The 21774-nt window shown below is 41.2% G+C and overlaps 1 protein-coding gene across 1 annotated transcript in view; it reads right to left on the bottom strand.

Annotated features, from left to right (window-relative positions):
- LOC138295493 (calpain-8-like) overlaps nt 1-21774 on the bottom strand; it is a 187902-nt gene that overhangs the window by 122631 nt on the left and 43497 nt on the right. The window contains exon 3 of the mRNA XM_069233833.1: nt 5602-5720. Within this exon, the coding sequence (XP_069089934.1) occupies nt 5602-5720 (119 nt within the window). The remainder of the gene's footprint in view (nt 1-5601; nt 5721-21774) is intronic.

The following is a 21774-nucleotide window of genomic DNA, read 5'->3' as shown; positions in this document are numbered from 1 at the left end:
ACCAAGATATTTGTGTTGAACTGGGCTTCATGTAATATTTGTTCCCGCTAACATATCAGGAGTCCATAAAGCAGTAAAAGGAAAATAACAGTTTTAGAGATGTTCAGTGTGTATCCAGAGACTAACGTATGTAAAGAGAAAAAAGCATATTGGTTGATAATATTTAAAATAGTTGGAATCTTATTAAAAAGATTGCTACATACAATAATATATCATCAACATAAGCAGAAACGTTTAAAACAACATCTTGCATTGCAATTCCTGTATAGTCTTGTTATTTCTGAGACAACATAATAAAGGTTCTATAGGAATAAGAAACAAAAGAGGTGATAGCGGACATCCTTGCCTAGTGCCTTTAAGTAAAGTAATAGATGGAAAAAAACACCATTAACATAGATTTTAGCTGATGGGCTATTATATAACGTTTTGATCATGTTCAGAAAATAAGGTTCAAAATGAAAAAAATCTAATGTTTTAAATATAAATTACCAGTTCCTTTTATCAAAATCTTTTTCAGCATCCAAAGCCTCCAAGTTAGCAGGAGTTTTAGTTTTGTCATTAGTGGATAGGACATGACATGTAAGTCTTGTGTTATGAGCAGAGAGCCTACCTTTCATAAAACCTGCTTGGTCTGAACTATAAATTGTAATATTGGGATAATCTGTAAGCTAATATTTGAGCATACAATGTATAGTATTCGTTTATGAGAAATATTGGTTTATAATTAGCAACTGAAGTATGATCTTCATCTGATTTTGGAAGGGTGATAATAATGGTTTCTGTGAAAGATCACTCAGTAGCAACATTGAGCTGGAAATCATGAAGTAAAGAAGGTAAAATGGGAGAGAGTTATGTCTCAAGTGATTTATAGAATTCAGTAGGGATATCACCAGTACTAGTTGTTTTTTTAACTTAAGGATTTAATTATCAAGCAGATTTGGTTCATGCCAATAGGGTTTTCCAACCTCACACTGTATTCAGTAGTGATTTGAGGCAGTTTAAAGTTTCACAGACATTTGTTAGTAGTATCTTCTGATAAACTATAGTATTTTCATCCTGGTTAGAATAAAACGATAAACATTTTTGGGCAATCTTGTTGGCAGTTAGAAGTAATTTCCCATCATTTCTTCTAATAGCATGGATTTGATTTTTATCTCTTTTGATACATAAGTACAGGGAGTGCAGAATTATTAGGCAAATTAGTATTTTGACCACATCATCCTCTTTATGCATGTTGTCTTACTCCAAGCTGTATAGGCTCGAAAGCCTACTACCAATTAAGCATATTAGGTGATGTGCATCTCTGTAATGAGAAGGGGTGTGGTCTAATGACATCAACACCCTATATCAGGTGTGCATAATTATTAGGCAACTTCCTTTCCTTTGGCAAAATGGGTCAAAAGAAGGACTTGACAGGCTCAGAAAAGTCAAAAATAGTGAGATATCTTGCAGAGGGATGCAGCACTCTTAAAATTGCAAAGCTTCTGAAGCGTGATCATCGAACAATCAAGCGTTTCATTCAAAATAGTCAACAGGGTCGCAAGAAGCGTGTGGAAAAACCAAGGCGCAAAATAACTGCCCATGAACTGAGAAAAGTCAAGCGTGCAGCTGCCACGATGCCACTTGCCACCAGTTTGGCCATATTTCAGAGCTGCAACATCACTGGAGTGCCCAAAAGCACAAGGTGTGCAATACTCAGAGACATGGCCAAGGTAAGAAAGGCTGAAAGACGACCACCACTGAACAAGACACACAAGCTGAAACGTCAAGACTGTGCCAATAAATATCTCAAGACTGATTTTTCTAAGGTTTTATGGACTGATGAAATGAGAGTGAGTCTTGATGGGCCAGATGGATGGGCCCGTGGCTGGATTGGTAAAGGGCAGAGAGCTCCAGTCCGACTCAGACGCCAGCAAGGTGGAGGTGGAGTACTGGTTTGGGCTGGTATCATCAAAGATGAGCTTGTGGGGCCTTTTCGGGTTGAGGATGGAGTCAAGCTCAACTCCCAGTCCTACTGCCAGTTCCTGGAAGACACCTTCTTCAAGCAGTGGTACAGGAAGAAGTCTGCATCCTTCAAGAAAAACATGATTTTCATGCAGGACAATGCTCCATCACACGCGTCCAAGTACTCCACAGCGTGGCTGGCAAGAAAGGGTATAAAAGAAGGAAATCTAATGACATGGCCTCCTTGTTCACCTGATCTGAACCCCATTGAGAACCTGTGGTCCATCATCAAATGTGAGATTTACAAGGAGGGAAAACAGTACACCTCTCTGAACAGTGTCTGGGAGGCTGTGGTTGCTGCTGCACGCAATGTTGATGGTGAACAGATCAAAACACTGACAGAATCCATGGATGGCAGGCTTTTGAGTGTCCTTGCAAAGAAAGGTGGCTATATTGGTCACTGATTTGTTTTTGTTTTGTTTTTGAATGTCAGAAATGCATATTTGTGAATGTTGAGATGTTATATTGGTTTCACTGGTAATAATAAATAATTGAAATGGGTATATATTTTTTTTTTGTTAAGTTGCCTAATAATTATGCACAGTAATAGTCACCTGCACACACAGATATCCCCCTAACATAGCTAAAACTAAAAACAAACTAAAAACTACTTCCAACAATATTCAGCTTTGATATTAATGAGTTTTTTGGGTTAATTGAGAACATGGTTGTTGTTCAATAATAAAATTAATCCTCAAAAATACAACTTGCCTAATAATTCTGCACTCCCTGTAGTTGGCAAGAGAGTGTCCTGATTTGTTAGAGTGAAAATAGTATTTTGATTTTTCCGCAGAAACAAGTAATCCTGCTCTTTTACTGAAACGTCTGTTGTATTCGTATCTAACTGTTTGAAGTTGAAATTTGTTTTTGCTATTTTTGGAAGATATAAATAGTTTTACTATTTCTGCATTTTTATCCAAAATTGAAAACTTAGAATTTAAAGTTTTATTTTTATACACCATTATAGAGATAACTGTTCCTCTAAAATTAAATTTGCCTTTTCTTGCTGCATAATTTAGTCAATCTGGCCACAAGATTTGGTCCATCTGTGTCACATAAATCCAGTGGCCTTGGATAAAGACTGTGTAAGAATCTGTAGACTAGCCATCTATGTCTGTTTTGTAAAGAGAAGATCTTTGCATGCAGCATTATTGCCACTGTTCATCGGCCAGTTTGGTATCGAAGTATTGACCCATAGTCACCTGGGCAGAGATGTCTATTTTGTTTTACAGTCTAGTGTACCACTGTCTAAGCATGTTATTTGATGTTGGCAGCTTGGGATCTGGAGTAAGCACATAAGAAATGTGTAGCTTAATGAGTCTACTAGAGGCGTTGGGTAGCAAGCTTGGAGAGTATTTTGAAACCAGTAATAGTGGAATTTATCCAGGGAATTTATGTTACCTATCGCTCTGAACTGTGTCAGAGTCAAAAAATTACCCATATATAATAGGTCTCCCAGGAATATGAGTCCTAGTGAAGTTAGATGGATCTGTGCTTTAGGCTTCAAGCTGGGAGGGATATAGCGGTTATGAAGTAATGGATTGTCTGAAGAATACATCACCTGCACATTTACTTTATAAAGGTGATTCCAGCCCCAATTTTTGCAGACTTCTTCACTGAAATATCAGTATAGCCTCGGGAGAGGGTCAAACAAAACTGTTTTCAGCAGGTGAAGGGCAACCCTTTCTCTATACATGTAATACAGGAGTCGTTGTGTGGTATCAATAATAAGCATATGGTTATACTGCACACATTTACAATTTGAGGCAAATAGCGACTGAATGGCAATGCACTGGGTCAAAAACTAAATATTTTCACGTAAGTAACCTCCTACCTTTGAAATAGATTTCTCATTTTATAGGATCAAGGAAGAATCCCAGGAATAATTCTGAAAATTTACATCAGTCATTGACTTTTCCTAATGGGAAAACCTCACTTGAGGATTTTCCCTCTAGGACAAAAAATAGCATTAATAAAACATACTGAAGTGTGCACTTGGAGATTTATTTTTTCTAGAATAAAGGTTAATTATTTTCCACTGTGGGAAAAGAATCTCCCTCTCTCATTGAAATAGAGAGGTGTGTCTATCCCTTCCCTACCCTTTAAAAATGTCTACTACTGTCTTTCACAAAGGTACATTTCAGTGTGTTTATAAGGTGGAAAACCACTTCCAATGTGTTTGTGAATTCACACAAGCTTACTTTCTTGGTGTTCCCAGTGTTTACTGCCAATCTTACCCCCTCCCCTCTTAATGCCTCAATGTTGAATTTATTATAATAAGTAAACACATATAGCTGTGTACTCTGCACCTACAAAATCCACTAATCCAGACACTTTGGCTAAAACTACAAAAAATAGTTTGCGATTTGGGCCATGATGGATTAAACAAAATTCCAAGCATCACACATCTGTTTGGCAACTGCCCAGATGAGGATTACCAAACCAGATATCCAGGTTGCAATTTTAGTAACTTGACCACTAGACATCTTTTAAATAAATGCTGCATTCCTTCAGTGATACACGGATTGTTCATTGCTAAAATGGAAGCAATCTCCTTGATAACTGAGAAAAGTGTTGTGTCCTAGATGAAATTACTAATAACCACCACATAAATGATCTACAGGATCTTTTCAGTATTTGCTATTGCTCTCAAATAAAAAAAGGCCCTTTCTTAGCTGATGGTTGTTCATGAATGAGGGTTTTTTGCAGTTTGATACAGAGCAAACTCAATCTGAAGGTGTTGGATTGCTCTACATGAGCAAAAGTTACATTACACAAAGTCAAGTTCATTTTTTTAATTCATTAATATTAAGCGATTTGTACAGAATCACAGGATGTTTCAAAGTTGACAACTCTGACCATAACATCTCATGAGTCACATGCCACAGTGATGAAACTGCTCATTTCTACTTGTACTCACACTAGTTGTGCACACTTGCCATTGTCACAAGTTGATATGATGCATGGTCGGGACGGGACTCAGATCTTAAATTTAGACCATGTAATACAGCTGGTAGGATGGTATTTTTCTTCTTTATATGTGGATCCCTTTGTGTTTCACTGCAGGAATTAACTGCTTACCAGAGCCTGAATGCACCACAACTATTCTGCTTATCGTCTCATTAAACCATTATTGTGATACCAATGAGCAAGGCTCATGTTGACCAAAAAATGAGACATGCACAATATTTTCCCTAGAAGTTGCATTGCCCGCCAGAGATAGATAATATCCTGCCAACTAGAAGTAAGATGACTGATTAGATCTTTTCTATTCTCATTATGGATCAAATTGTCTTTGCAACCTAAGCAGTTGTTATTAGACTAGAAGGATTTCCTTTTTATCTTTTTTCCTGCACCAAAGCAAATTTAAGATCTTTTAAAATTAATCTATATCAGTGGTTTTCAATGTAGTTGCAGGAGACCTGGATTTATAGAGAGTTATAGGAGAGACACAAAATCAGTGTACATACAATGATTCCTAATAGAAATCATTTGCAATATAAGTGGTTACCCTGAAAATGTGGAATGGAAAGGCGGTGCTGGAACAAAATTGGACACAAATTCCCAAGATGCTACGCTCTTCGGGCTGATCTTTACCTGGAAGTGAAATATCCCAGCATAATTCTTCTGGAAACTCTGGTTTTCAGGAACCACACGTGAAAGTATATCCTGGTCCAAAGTGAGAGATGCAATGGCTGCCATGAACCAACAATCACCTGTGGAGCACAAACACAAGAAGTTAACAATTAACAGACCTAGAGAGAGTAAACCAGCTATGCTTTGTCCCTATAGTATCCATTGGTCAATCTGCATCAAATTAACCTCTACTTTGTAGTAAAAGGTTCTCCAGTATGGATACATACCAGTGCAGTATTTCCAGGATACCCACATAAGACAAATTTACATACAATTTATCTAACTGAAACTTATCAGACCTGACAGCCTTAGGGTGGTATTCATCCAAATTTGTGCCTGCCTCCCTCCATTTTTTTGACATTGTTCTTGCTGGTCTCAGGACTCTGTGCACTTTATCACTGCTGACCTGGGCTAAAGTGCTTGTGCTCTCTCCCCTAAACACAGCACTATTGGCTCATACTCAGTTGGCATATCTGATTTACTGATAAATATCTAGCAAAAATGCACTACATGTTCCCAGGGTCTGTAAATTAAATACTACTAATGGGCCGGCAGTACTGGTTGTGCCACCCACATAGGGAACCCCTTTACCATGTCTCAGGCCTGCCATTGCAGAGCCTGTGTGTGCAATTTTATTGGCACTTCGACTTGGCGATTAAAACCTCTTGCCAAGCCTTAAACTCCCCTTTGATTACATATAAGTTACCCCTAGGGTAGGCCCTAGGTCGCCCACAGGGCCGGGTGCCTTATAAGTAGAAGGCAGGGCATGTACTTGTAAGTTTTACCCCTGTACTGGTAGTGACAAACTCCCAAAGTTACTTTTCACTACAGTGAGGCAAACTCCTCTCATACGTCAGCATTGGGAATTCCTTAATATATGTTTAAGCTGTAATTCCTGACTAGAAAGGAGTAGCTGAATCATGTTTCATATCTTTGGAATGGTAATGATAAATCCTATTTACTGGTAAAGTTGGATTCAACATCACAATTTTAGAAATGCCACTTTTGGAAAGTGGGCATTTCTCTGCTCTATGTGCCTTACAGTTTGTCTCCAGTACACATCTGGGCTGGAGGACAGATGCACTTGTGCATTCTCTCCAGACAGCCACAAATACAGGAAGGCTAGGTGTTGCTGAGCACCCATCTACATACATCTGCATTCTGATGGCCCTTCTGGGACCTGTAGGGAGGAAGGAGCTCACACTTACACTTCAAAGGGTAGTGGCCTGACCCCACACAAAGGACTGATTACCCTTCCCCCCCAAACACACGCACACACACACAGATAGCATGGTACACAAGACTGGGTTTGAAATGGATACTGATACACTTCAAAGCCTTTATTTGAAGTGTCCCCCACTTCAAAGGTATATTTGGGTATACGTGCAGGGTTTCTGACCCCACCAAATCAGACACTTCTGGACCTACAACTGGATTCTGTCAGAAGAACTGTTGTGCTGCAACAAGGACTGTTACTCTACTGGACTGCCGACCTGGAAGGCCTGCTTTTCTGCTGTTCTGCCCTGCTGCCCACTACTCACTCTTTTGTCATCTGGTCTTAATTTATTGATAAAATCATAATCTTTTTTTCTAACCTGGTGTGGAGTCTTCATTTTGTTATTGTATGAGTTACTGCACAAATAATTTACATGTTGCCCTCTAAGTTAAGCTTGCCTGCTCTGTGCCAAGCTACCCAAGGGTGAGCACAGGATAATTTAGGTTGTGCTGTGACTTACCATGACTAAGGTTGAGGCCCCTACTTGGATAGAGTGCATACCCCTGCCAACTAGACACCCAATGTCTAACAAAACTCATTTACATAGTCAGTAATTTTCCTGGTATAGATTTGACTTGCTGGGACACCTACATTAGACTCTGCAGGTGTAGATGATTATTCAGGACAGTAGAAATCATGCTCATAATGAGGAGGTGACATTGAGCCATCAGTTACTGACATGGTCTGATTATTCAGCCTTCTAATGATCATTGTGTGGATATTATTGTTCCACAATTGTTTTGTGTATTTATGCAGGGATATAAAAGAAAGGCTTCATCATAGTCCACAGAAATTTAAAGGTGCATATTAATATCTGAAACAATGATTTTTCTGTATTAAGTATGATAAGGAAATTGAAAAAGAAAGAATTAAGTTTAAAGATGATCAGCGTGGCATTATTACATTTATTACTTATTATCTATTACAGCGGTGTGCATGGCATTCAATAGTTAATTTACCTTAACACAGCAAAGTCAATCAGAAACTGAATGGAGTTGTTTGTTATCATTTAAGTTACCTAATCTGGGAGTATTTGACATAAAAACAAAATGCACCACGGGACATGGATGTGGATTCACCAAAAATCAGGAGTAGTTGATATGACATTGCACATACATTGACCATCAGAGACATTGTAGTTTTACCTTAATAAGAGGAAAATAACAGTAATTATACAGAGGTTCCTTCTGCTGCCATCATAACCACTAACTTTGTCACAATTTGGTTTCAATCAACAGGATGTAACAGTGAAAAGAATGAAATGAAGAAAGGTAGATTGATGAGATGAAACCTTATATGCCATGTAAAAGTAAATTTTCTGAACTGTCTATATTACTTATAGACTTGAGAAGGTTTTTAGCCAAATTGTGATGAAAACCACACCAGGTTACCCATGTATGTGGAGTTCATGTTCTGCTGCTGTGCTAACGAGGAACGCCCCTCATGATTGATTTCCTTGCATAAACACTGGATTGTGACTTTGCACTGAGTTTCTCTACAGTGTGGAATGCTGATGCTTGTCCACCATCTTACTCCTGTTTTAGATACTTATGCACTAATGATGAGTTGCCTAGATTTAAAAATTAGATACCTGAATGAGGGCCCCACACCTTGGATTCTGGTGGTATCCCCACACCTAAATCAAATATTACACATTATGGTCCTCGGAATGGGAAATACCTATGCAGACCCAGGAAAACCAGGTGAAAATCAGAAAGCTTGTCCCAAATCCTGAGACTATTCTGCTGACATTTACCACCTTCATTGAGCAGGTGATTAATTTCAGAGGGAGCCATTGTAGCGAGCTGGTAGGTATGCTAGTGTGTGGAGGCTGAGGTTTGGCTCTCGGGAGCACTTCCTGCTCTGCCTTGTTGCCGGAGTAGGTAGGCATTGACCAGGCTATGCAAGTCCTCAACTCTTGCTCCTCTTCAGCAGTGATTTTACTCATAGTGGATCCGCACCTTGCAAGCCATTGTTTTTGGGGTCAATAATTTTAAGTTCAGAAACACTGGGCCACTTGTAGTCCGCCAGAGTAGTATTCCACCCTAATGACAGATATCTCACTCCCTATGCACAGAGCGGATAAATCCCAGATCCTTTATTAGGAACAACAGAGAGCAAAGAAGGCAAAAGCACACAGAGCTCCTTCAGAGAAACCATGGCACATGCCCTCCTCTACATTCTTTTACAAGTTCCATTATATCCTATGGAACTTGTAAAACGGTGGGCAGGACATCCGTCATGTTTGTGATGGAGTAATCCCCTCCGCCAAGGTCGTAATCAGACCCTTACTGTTCACATGTAACCAAAAGTACCAGCATTCTATGCTTTCACACAATCTTCACTATATATAAATGTACTGACACAATTTCACATGCAGGGCATAGCTGTGACTAATTCTGATATGCTGTGGTGTTCTGCTTCTGTGCATGCCATGGGAATTAGTGTCTAATCCAAGTGAAATGAGTTATATCTTTTGGGCTTCTGCCCACACAGCTTCCCTCACAGGCAGCTAGGCTTTAGGGCAGCTGATGAGAGGCTCTGGACATGCAACACAGAAGTCACGGGTTAGAACACCGGATGGATTAATACCATATTGTGGTGCGGCTGGCCTCTTTAACATGTAAGCAACATGCAGAAGAAGGATGAGGCAGGCAGGGTAATGCTTCTTTCATTGCACATAAAATGTGTAGTGCCAAAACGATTCCTAGCACTGTATAATTCCTGGTCAGTGTCCGTTGTCTGCCCCTAGGAGTTACTCTTAGCCAGCAGTGTCTCTTGTCTGAGCCCCTTGCTGGCTCTCTACCATGGACAGAAGCAGTCACCCAGTAAAGTGCTAGCTCCTATGTCTTGCACCACCCCACCTTGTCAATGAACCAGCAAGCATTTCCTACAAACTGCATGATGAGTTCTTCCAGCCTATTCAAGGAAACCACTATACATCATCACTCGCCGCATGTTAACACCAACCTGATCAGTTGTGACCACCGGAGTGCCACTAACTCTGGCTGTGCTAATTTAAATTAAGGGTTTACAATCATGATTAAAGTAGTTCTCTTCATTCCAACGAGTGACCCAACATCTCCGAACAGTTTTACAATGTTGCCAATAACTTTCCAATTCTGTAATGAACTGTTGAATAAAGTTTTAGGCAACATTATTTTAGGTATAATTTTAACAATTAGTGTAGTTTATTCAAATAGAGAAAACCTACATGTTGAGTCCTTTTTTACCAGTGTGTTCTACTTTCCTTGTGTGCTAATGTCTGCTGTGTGCTAATCTTCATTGCTCCAATTCCTCCTTCCTCCCCAGCACTTACTGAACGTTATCCTAGTTTCTAAAAACAGATCACCAGTTCTGCAAGCTTTTTGCCTTTCTATGAAGCACAACAATTGTGCCTCTACTATAAACTCCACTGCCTTCCAACATCACTTTCTCAATCAACAAATTATTCGTCAGATTGCTGATGAATGCTCATAAGCATGAACTGAACCGGGAAGATACTTGCTAGATCTTGAATAAACTAAAGTGCTATTGAATCTTATCCACCGACCAAGAGTAAGCTTTGAAATCTTGCAAATCCTCTTTGGTGCATCAAAGTTAATGAATAGGCTATCATTCAGTCTGAAACTAGCAGTCATTTTTAGATAAATCCTCACTGCCCTTACAGCATCCAAAAGGTATGATGAGTGAGGGTCATAAGTACTGGGACGAGGGAGCAAGAAAATGAGTAATCCTGTTTACCTGTAAGTAATCCAGGCATTGCCTCCTGATCTCCTTCTTTATCCCATTCCTTTACTAGCCTGAGGCTATAACCCAAGCAGTGTACCTTCATTGTGGTTGATAGCCACAGAAGCCATCAAAACATACCACCAAATAAAACACTAAGGGCCAGATGTACGAAGCATTTTTCTAGTCGGAAAGGGGCCGATTCGCAGAATCGGGCCGTTTGCCACTCGAAAAATGCTTTTTGGGATGTACAAAGCCCAAACTGCGATTCAGTAACTTGTTACCGAATTGCAGTTTGGATTTTGCGATTCAGTATTAGGAAGGGGCGTGTCAAGGGCGTCCCTTCCTAATACCGAATCCAAATGGTATGTATGATTGTTTTGTGACCGCGAATGCGGTCGCAAAACAATCGCAGTTAGCACCAATTTCAAATTGGTGCTAACCCATTTGCAAAAGGGAAGGGGTCCCTAGGGGACCCCTTCCCCTTTGTGAATGCATGCGAAAACATTTTTTCAGAGCAGGCAGTGGGGTTCCACAGACTGCCTGCTCTGAAAAAATGAAAAGAAAACTTTTCATTTTTGTTTTCGAAATGCATTCCTTTTTCCTTTAAGGAAAACGGGCTGAATTAAAAAAAAAAAAAAACTGTTTTATTTAAAAGCAGTCACAGACATGGTAGTCTGCTGACACCAGCAGGCCACTATCCTTGTAAGTGCCGCCATTCCCAATGGGGTCATAAATTGTGACCTACCTCATGAATATTCATGAGATAGGTCATTTGCGACCCCATTGCGAATCGCAGACAGTGTCATTGACACTGTTGTACATCCAATTTTGCGAGTCGCTAAGGCTCGCAGTTTGCAAGTCGCAAAACCGGATCTTCATACATGTGGGCCTAAATGCGGAAATACCATATGATCTTCATTACCACACCCTAGTGATAAAGACCAGTAGAGAAATGTGTATATCCTCAATATGAAAGGGAATTGATATCACAAGGTAGCTGCCCTCGACCTAATCTCCTTACCAAACCATAACCCGGAACCCTGGGGTGTACCCAACTTGTACTGAGATCTAAAAGTAGAAAGGGTAGCCCAAGTGGATGCTATGCAAACACCTGCCAATTCTGCCTAAGTAAGAGTCATACCCCAGCAGAATTTGTTTTAAACAATTGTATTATTTTTTCTATTATCAACATTATAAATTTAAGGTACATTACAAATTAGAAATACATCATCGGTATGTGGGAAATAACCCTGAGTACATGTTCTAAATAGTGTTTAAAGTGTATGGTGGGTACCATCTCAAGTAATATGTTGATAATCACAATGATAAACCTACGTTTCATTCCACCATTGTATGTTCCAGGACAAACAACAGAAAATAAAACCTTGTAACTACTGCTACTACTAGGCCAGTCAAAAGCTAAATCAGCATGACAGGTATTTAAGAGACTGATGAGTTGCACTCTTAGTGGAAATACTCTCCAATTCAAAAAGTAGGTCTGTGCACAGTACAATATGGGGGTTCGGCGGGAGCAGATCATCATAGCAGAATAAGCATGAACTGAACTGGGAAGACGCTTGCTAGATCTTGAATAAGCTAGAGCGATGACCATTTTTGTTATCCACTCAGCAAGAGTAGACTTTGAGGTCTAGCATCAAAGTTAATGAATAGGCTATCATTCTGTCTGAAACTAGCAGTCCTTTGTTGATCAATCCTCACTGCCTTTACAACATCCAAAAGGCATTATTAGTCAGAACCTGAAGAGGAGCCTGGCGTCCAAAGAAGGAAGATCAATCTCTTGTTTTCTATGACATGCTGAATTAATTTTTGGAAGAAAATGAGAATCAAAGGTTAGAACAATCCTGTCCCCAAAACTCGTCAGATATGGATGGCAGCAAAGCAAAGAAGCTAATTATCTAATTATTTTAGGTATCTTAATTGCCATCAAAAGAAAACATTTAAGGCTAGGAACTTCCCCAGTTTAAAAGGTGGGTTCTGTAAACAGGATAAAACCAGCAGTGAAACTCAAGAAGGAAAAAACAATCTTTTCTTCTTCGTTCTTAACATTTTAGGGCCCTGATTTAGAGTCTGGCGGACAGGTTACTTCATCGCAAACTTGAAGAATATCCTGTCGGTCTTATTACAAGTGTATTGTATCCTATGCCATGTATTAAAAGGCAGATAGGATGTCTGTCACATTTGTGACAGAGTACCAGTCTGCAAAACTCAAAATCATGCCCTAAATCTGTTACAAAACCTAGAGATCAGGTTTTCAACAGAAGCAAAATCCACCCATGAAATTCTAAATAGATAGGGAAAATGGTAACGGTACAGAAAAACTGTGATAACTGGGTGTTGAATCTGTCAAAAAAAGGTTAATGTTTGTAACTCCCCTCCCACCTACCCCTCTCCCTACTTGAGACAAATCTCCTGAACAACAAGAGAACTGAGGACAAAATCCTAAGAGGAGGGCAAAACCTGATTCAAATGATCCGGTAAGACAGTGTGAGTTCCCTGTCTATGTACTGCCTTGAGAGATATTTAATTTTCTACCCATGAGAAAATCTTGGGAGCTAACTGATATAAATTTGAGGTCCTGTGCTGGACATCTGGTTCAAATAACCCTTTGTCACCACATTGTCTGTGAGGACTACCAGCCCACTTCCCTGATCTGATCACAACTGGAAAGCTTTCCACACAGACATTAGTTCTTTCCAGTTGGAGAGCTGAAGTTTTTCTTGATGGGAGAATAGCCCCTAGTCTGCAATATCCCCAATACTGTCTCATAGCCCATAGTGCTGGCAACCTTTGCCAGGATGATCAGATCTGGGAAGGAGAGAAAGAGAAAACCAAGGGCCAGATGTACAGGTTTCATTTTTGGTTGCAAATGGTCAGATTTGCAGAATTGGGCAATTTGCTACCAAAACAAAGCATTTTGGAATGTACAAAGGCCCTATTTGTGATTTGGTAACCTATTACAGAATCGCAAATAGGGTTTGTGGTTCGGTATTAGGAAGGGGCATGTTTACGGTGGCCCTTCCTAATACCGAATTGCAGTGTGTTTTATAGTGCTGTTGGTGTGTGGGTGTGGTGTGTGTATGAATGTCAGGTGTGTGGGTTTAGTATTGGCCAATGTGGTGTTGTTTTGATTGTGGGTGTCCATTCTGAGCGCAGCTGTATGTACCGCCAATGGTTTAGCGCCATTGAATGTCCGCCGTGGTGATTCGTGTATCATAATGTGGTGGGCGTTGTTTTGTTGGTGTAACGGTATGGGTGTTGGGCCCAACACTTTAGCACTGACCTTTGGGCCTGCGGATTTGTGTGTGTGGCAGTATTCTGTTGGATTGGTGTGTGTGTGTGTGTCATAATATGGATGACGGATATCCGCCACCGTGGCGGTATGTTGGCGGCCGTCAGCGTGGCAGTAAGCGGAATTTACCGCCGTTGTCATAATGAGGGCCAAAGTGAAAGAATGTATGGAAAGAATTAGCATCATTTACTGCCCTCTTGTGGCAACATCTATAATATACTACCGGTAATGTTAAAAAGTAATTGTATAGTGCACAATCCACCAAGTACCTGCCTATTTTCCACTTGTCAATTATAGATTTGACTTGTGACTTAATTGCTTGTGTACTTTATCTATTATCCAGGATGTTTTTCTGGCAATTTTCTCCCTGCCCGGCCCCTCGGAGTTACTAGTACCACCTGGTGACAATTAAAATTTTAGGAAGACAATGTCTGACCTCCTGACCTTTACACACATGTTGTACCATGTCTTGGGGGCTGGAAGGGGTGTCCAGGGGTTGTGTCCGATCATGGCATGCGTCTGAGGCTGAATTCCTTGTGTGTCCAGGAGGTTTCAGCCACGGATACAAATGTTAAGATAACTCCAGTAAATAATGTTCCTATGGAGCTAGTTTACTAGGAGTTTTCACTCATCATAAAATAGCACAAAGGGTTAACGTGCCTGCTGCAAATAACATGAACCACACATGACTGTATTTTATGAGGATAGGTGTGAGTTGCTGCTTCTGTTACACAAATCCTTTTGTTACTCGTGGAACTTCTGCCATGGCACCTGGCACTGAGCTGAGGGGGTGGAGGATGCCTTAGAATAAATAAATACATTTGTTTTACAGTACGGCCAGGTTACATGGGCACTAGGTTAGTGTCCTTCTATTCTTGGTGCTTTGCAGCAGTTTTAAGATCTTCTTAAAGTTTAAAGTGGCTCAAAAGGGTGTAATTTCTGTCATTTACGTTTTGCTCGTCTTCATTGCTTGATTGTGCTTGTGAGAAAGTGTCACTCATAATCGTTGAAATGTCACTCATAATTACACTGAAATTATGAAAATGTGACACATAACAATCTGGAACCTTGGCAGCTATGACGGCTGTATGTATAGTAAGCATACCTGGCAGATCCCAATTGGCAGTTAGCATATCCAGTGTGTTCTTATTTGCAGCTAGCATGTCTGTATTTACATATAGCATACGTAGCATATCCCTATTGGTGGTTGGCGTGCCTGACCTGATGGTGCCTCCTCTTGTGACAGGTCACAGCAGAAAGTGGAGTCTACAGCAGGTGGGGGTTAAATCTGCCCCTTCCCTAGGTTTTGCTAATATAGCATGTACCTGGCAGTGGTGTCGCTATATATTTATTTACATTGTATAAACATTATGGTGGTCAATGCAGATGTCAGGTAATCTACAAATTGCCAACCAGAAAGACGCCGATGCACATAGCACTTCGCTCCCTTTGAATACCCACTGAAGAGCGTCGGTACAATGTGCCGAACTGCATGGAAAAGGAACACAGGCCTGGATTAGGTACAGAATTAATGAAAATGCAATCACTGCCTAAACAAAGTCGTGTAAAGGGCTCCTCTCTCCCTTTGTTGATTTAAGGTGTGACGCTGATAATGGTCAGCAAACAGCTCCTACTTCCATGAATGTTCAAACAGCTCCTCTACACCTGAGATTGGCAGTTCTTTCAGACACCCAGTTTCTCCACACAACGAGTTGTATTTGTATTCAGATTTTCAGAAGACTGTACGAAATTGAGGGTTTAGGGAAAAACTAAAACAATGTAATTCAACAAAATTTAAAGTCTGAGGTTCACTCACACAACACCTAAGAATGGAACAGTGTGTTAGCTCGTTGGATGAACAAACACGCCCAGTGCACTTGGTCAGCCTTAAAATGCTTTAAAGCATAAGGAAATAGAGATCACAAATCAAAAAATAAAAGTATTCACATGTGAAGCTGAATAATTTCCGTTATTGGGAATAATTAATTAGCTAACTGGTGCCATATGGCAAGGCTGACTTTCAGCCAGTCCTGGTTTTACAATGCAGAGTTCATAGAATGCTGGTGCTTGTAGGCAAATGCTTTTGTTTGAAAAAGAGTAATTATAGATCCAAACAATCCAAAATGATGTTACCAGAAACATCTACCTTTCTAAAGATCACCCTCATAACGTGGGGCCTATTGACAACGGTTAGACCTGGCATCCTTGACATAGTTTCCCCCTGTCTTTTGCCTCTGCTTCTTGTATTTTTTGGCTGTGTGCTGGACTTTTCTGCTGGTTTTTGGTACTCTGGGCACTTTACCACTGCTAACCAGTGCTAAAGTGCAAGTGCTCCCAGTGTGAATTGTGATTATGATTGCTTATCCCTGTTTGGCATATTTGATTTACTAGTAAGCCCCTAGTAAAGTGTACCACAGATGCCCAGGACCTGTAAATCAAATACTACTAGTGGGCCTGCAGCACTGATTGTGCCACCCACATAAGTAGCCCTGTAAACATGTCTCAGACCTGCCATTGCAGTGTCTGTGTGTGCAGTTTTGCACTGCCAATTGAAAGTGTACCCATTTGCCAGCCCCAAACCTTCCATTTTACTACATGTAAGTCACCCTTAATATAGGCCCTAGGTAACCTCATGGGCATGGTGCAGTGTATTTTAATGGTAGAACATGTACTGATGTGTTTTACATGTCCTGGTAATGAAATACTGCCAAATTCGTTTTTCACTATTGCAAGGCCTATCTCCCCCATAGCTTAACATGGGGATTGCCTTAAATCTCTTTTAAGTGCAGTTTCCCATTGGGAGCAGCTAGAGATATGGAGTTTGGGGTCTCTGAACTCACAATTTAAAATTACATCTTTTGGTAAAGTTGGTTTTTAGATTGTCTGTTTGAAAATGCCACTTTTAGAAAGTGGGTATTTTCTTGCTAAACCCTTCTGTGGCTCTGGTTGGCTGGTGAATCCAGGTCTGGATCAGACTGACAGTTGGGGTGTTTGTGAGTTCACTCTAGACAGTAACACAAAGGGAGCTGATGTATGTCCTGCATATACTGATGAGTCTTCCTGGGCTAGAGTAAGAGGGAGGAGCTGAAAGGGGCGTGCCTGCCCCCTCACAATACAGTCTCCAACCCCACTAGAGTGTGGCTGGGGCAGGGCAAGGAAGAGGTGCAGGGTCTTGTGCACCACAAAGACTTTCCTTTGAAGTTTGGCTACTATAAAGGCAGAAATGAGTATAAGTAATGGACCCAAAACCCCAAACTTGTAGAACACTTCTGGATCAAGAAGAACCGCTGCCAAGGAGAAAAGCTGAAGATCTGTGAGGATGAGTACTGCCCATTTCCTGTGTGTGATTTGCTGGGTTGGCCTGCAGTTGCTGCTTCTGCCTTAGAGAGGGCAAAGACTGGAGTTTGCTGTGTATCCTGCTTGTAAAGATTCTCAAAGGGCTTGGACTGAGCTCACCACCTGTTAAGACGTCTCAGGGACATCAAAGGCTTCATCTGCCAGCACCTGTGCTCTCTTGCTGGGACCCCCTGATTTGCCAAGTGTGGCATATCCAGTCCTTGGGCCCCTGGAAGGGTAAGCTGGCAGAAGCAAAGTGAAAATCCATGAACCGGAGCCGAGCAGAAGAAAAATTGATGCAGCGCCTGCGCCGCGGCTGAAAAATCGATGTATCACTGGTAAAAACTACGCAACACCAGTTTAACGCGGATTCATCGCTGCTGTGCATCTTGATTTTCCAAGCATCATCTCTGGGTGCCATAAATCTTCAACATCACCACACGGATCCGAGGCTGCTTAACTGGAAATTGACGCATTGCTTACCCAGTGGAGAAAAAATCGACGCACTGCCTCACTTGTGAGTAAGGAATCAATATATTGCTTGCTTTTCCGTGCTGTTTTATGTTTTATGTTTGACACATATCAGGTACTTTGTGCTAAAACAGCGCATCCATTGTTTTCTAAGACTCTTTTTACTTTAAAAATGTATGTCTTTACTTGTGTATGTTGCATTTTTGTCATTTTGGTCTTGTTTGATTTAGCTCAATATTGGCTATTTTTCTAAACTGGTGTGGATTCCTTTTGTGGTGTTTTAACTGTGTTACTGTATGTGTTTGTGAAAATACTCAACACATAGCCTCTGAGATAAGCCTGACTGCTTGTGCTAAGCTACCAAGGGGGTGAGCAGGAGTTATTTGAGCTATGTATCTCCCTTAACTTGACTTGAATGAGGGTCCCTACTTGGACAGGGTGTAAACTGACTGTCAACTAGAGACCCCATTTCTTACATCAACTATGCCACGGGGGCCTCACTCGCCTGCATAGTGAAGAAGGTCACTTTTAGGACCTTTTAAGTGTGTAGCCATGCAGCACATTATCCCGAGTGCTGTGCTGCCAGGGATTGAAGAGCTCAACAATTGCTACACACTGTTTTTAACTTGTACTTTAGCTGGGGTGTCGATTGAGTTTGTAATATTTTACAATAGAAGAGCTGCGTCCCCAGGTTCAGAATGGGCTTGGATAGCACACTGTAAGTAATCACACTTTTGCGACAGGCGTATGTGACACCTTCGAACAGTCCTGACTTTTAGCCAAAAGAACATTTGGATTCTGGGACTTGTAGTTTTGGTTTGCTGGTCTTAGGTATTCCCCCCCTTAAAATCGGAGCAGGTCGTATGTTAGCTAAAATACTAGTTGGGCTAGCTCACGTGACAGCTTGGCAGCTATGCTGCCTTGGAGGGGTTACGAGCAAGCGCCTCTTGTTTCCTCAAGCACTACAAAGCCACCGATCTGTGGGACGAGGCACTATGAGTAACAAATAGGAACAGATTTGTAAAACTTATACCAGTTCAATGCTTGACCAATGTGGAACCTTCAATAATATTCTACGAAGTACAAGGGATCCAGCAGCAGAGAGATATGGGCACAGTCCCCTGTAAACTTCTGCAACTCTGCAGAGGTGTCCTGATTCATTATAGTGCTGCAGCCCATCTGAAAAGCACCCGTTTGGGCCTCATCATTGTCTTACAGATTGCGCATAGAGTCAAGTAGGGGCACAACAGTGAAGCATGGAAGTGTCTGCAGCAGGGTCCCAGACACAGCACTGTTGCCAGATACAACAGCTGAGACTTGCTGGCATCTGCAGATTAAAAATACTGCAGCTCTGATGAGAAGTGCTGGCCCCGTTAAGGGAGAAGGGGTGGTACTACGCCTCTAAAACTCTTCCATGTTTTCTTGGTGTTTTACAAAGATGCATAGACGTGCAGGTACTTACTATTCCAGAGTACATGCTGCTGGTGCTTTCCAGGACATTTGTTTTGTTTTTTGCAAGGGGGGAGCTGCTCCTAAGTCATGGGTCACTTCCCTAGGGGCCACATTTATTTTAGGCCATTTCTGCCCCCTTGGGGGCAGATCGGCCTGTTTTTATTAGGCCAATCTGTCTTGAAGGGGGGCAGAAACCCCTAGACACCAGGGATTTTTTTATTTATTTACAATTTCATAAGGGGAGCGACCCCTTAGGCAAGGGGAGCTCCCCAGGTGGGGCATATTCTATTAGGCCATTTCTGCCCCCTTCGGGGGCAGATTGGCCTACTTTTATTTGGCCAACCTGCCCTCAAGGAGGACAGAAACCACTTGACACCAGGGATTTTCTTTTTTTTTTTTTACATAAGGGAGTGACCCCGTAGGCAACGATCACTCCCCGGGGGGGCATATTATACTAGGCCATTTCTGCCCCCCTTGGGGAGTGACCATTGCCTACGGGGTCGCTCCTTTGTGTAAAATTTCAAAATAAATCCCTGGTGTCAAGTGGTTTTCTTCAAAGCAGACAGACTGATATTGTCTCAATCTGATTGTCTGGTTTACTTCTCTGAATTAAACAGCAGATTTAAAATGGTGCAGTTACTTTATTACTGCATCAGGACCCATTACTGCCTCACTCCTTCTATGTCCACTTTCTTACTAGACTGAGGTTTTTTCTCATTTCCAACTGATTGCCACTTGCAAAGAAGGCAATTTCCAAGAAGCATGTCAGTTTTGCCTCTAATATAAACTCCACTGCCCTCAGACACTACTTCCTTGTTCTTCTTTTGGGGTTGCTACTTTCTTACAGCTTTGAAGGCTGCTTGGGAAACTTCACTTTGTTAATGTTTATAGTAGTGTGGGGCCCCCATTTGGTCTGCATATCATGAGCTTGTTAATTACTCTGGAGCGCATTTAGCATGACAGTTAGAAGAGTGATTTGAGGACACCAGTGGAGCAAGAGCCCATGTTGCGTTCTACTTGCTCTCTCACACTGGAGCACATTTCATTAAATTTCTCATAAAGAGATCTGGCGGTGCCAAGGCCGGCATTAATTTCTTCCTATGCTCGCCACTGGAGTGCATACGTTTGGTCACACCTGCGAAGACAGTAGCAGACTGTTTCAAGTTAGAGCTCCAGTTGAGGACTTATGGTCCAGAGGCTTCCATCCTCAGCGGTGTGTTTTGAACAGACCACTTCATGGCATTCTCCCTGTCTGAGACTAAAGCAGCACTCTTTGCTTTAAGGGTGGTTGTTTTTCACATCATCATAGAGATTACTTTTATTTTTAATCTTGAGTGGTGTGATGGCCCACTTCAGTGAATTTTAAAGGGATTACTGTTAAAGAAGAAAAGAACCAGACATTAAGCATATGATGATGAGCAAGAGGAATACTTGTATTCACTTTTAGGCATCAGACATTCTGTATGTGCCTGTTATAAGAGTTATGTTTATTTGACATTCTGCAGTCGTTGGTATTCTATTTTGATATAGTTATGTATAAGTAAGGAACTTTTGTTGTTTTTTTAATCAAAAATGCAGTTAATTTGTCCCATGTATAGAAAAAAGAGAACATGCTATGCTAGGATTTCTCCTTCTTTTCTAATGATACCTGGGATCCTGCTTAAGGCAGATTAATCGTTCCTGCCACCCTGCTAAGGAGTTCCTACCTTCACTCAAGATAGGCAAGCATTCTTAGAAAAAGAACCATTGCACTCCCTCTTCTACTAAAGAGTATTCCCTTCACAAGTTTAGGAGAACCAATTAGAGATTACAGACATCTCTTATATATGAAAGGAAGCTGGAGCACCCAAGAGATTGAAGTTTTTAGTCTCCTCTCACTCTTTAGTTTCCTCCTGGGTTTATGCTGATTAAGATAAAGAGGAAATTGATTTCCTGCTGATGGCTGTTCTGTACCTAGAGGTACGTATATGCAGAAGGAAGAATTAGGTCTTTTGGTTTCCAAACCCCTCATCCGGCCTGAAGTTACCAGCTGAACGGAACAGCCCTGTACCAGCAGAGAATAGTGTTGCCAGTTTCAGAGGCCTACTTTTCCCAATGTTTCGGTCATAGTAGCTTTTCAAGAACTTTTGGAAGGACTTGGGCACAGTTTCAGTGCCAAGATTTATGGGTAAGATGTACACTCTAACAAAAGGAGACTAGCCAGTCCCTGGCATGAGATCCTCTCCTAGCTAATCTGGTAAGTCAGCCTTCATTCTTAACAGAGGACATTGCCATCTCTGACCCAACATGTATGAAAGGGTGTGGGGGGACTTTGAAAAAGACCTAAGTTGGTTTGAGTTTGGCAATCAACATTAGCATCTGCAATGGTTTCAGGTGGAGTGGGTAGCTACTCATTGTCATCTTCACTTACCCAGAAGTCTTGGCACTGAATATATCTGCTCTGCACTGTCAGAGCATCAGAGTGCATCCATACCTGAACAATCTTCTGGTTCATTCTCATTATGCTCAGGTGAAGAAGAATGCATAGATGGTGATTCAAACTCTACAAGACTGATTT

This window comes from Pleurodeles waltl, chromosome 5 (assembly GCF_031143425.1).
Source record: "Pleurodeles waltl isolate 20211129_DDA chromosome 5, aPleWal1.hap1.20221129, whole genome shotgun sequence".
Classification (NCBI taxonomy): domain Eukaryota; kingdom Metazoa; phylum Chordata; class Amphibia; order Caudata; family Salamandridae; genus Pleurodeles; species Pleurodeles waltl.
The sequence above is the reverse complement of the archived record's forward strand: the minus strand, read 5'-3'. Positions and strand labels throughout refer to the sequence as shown.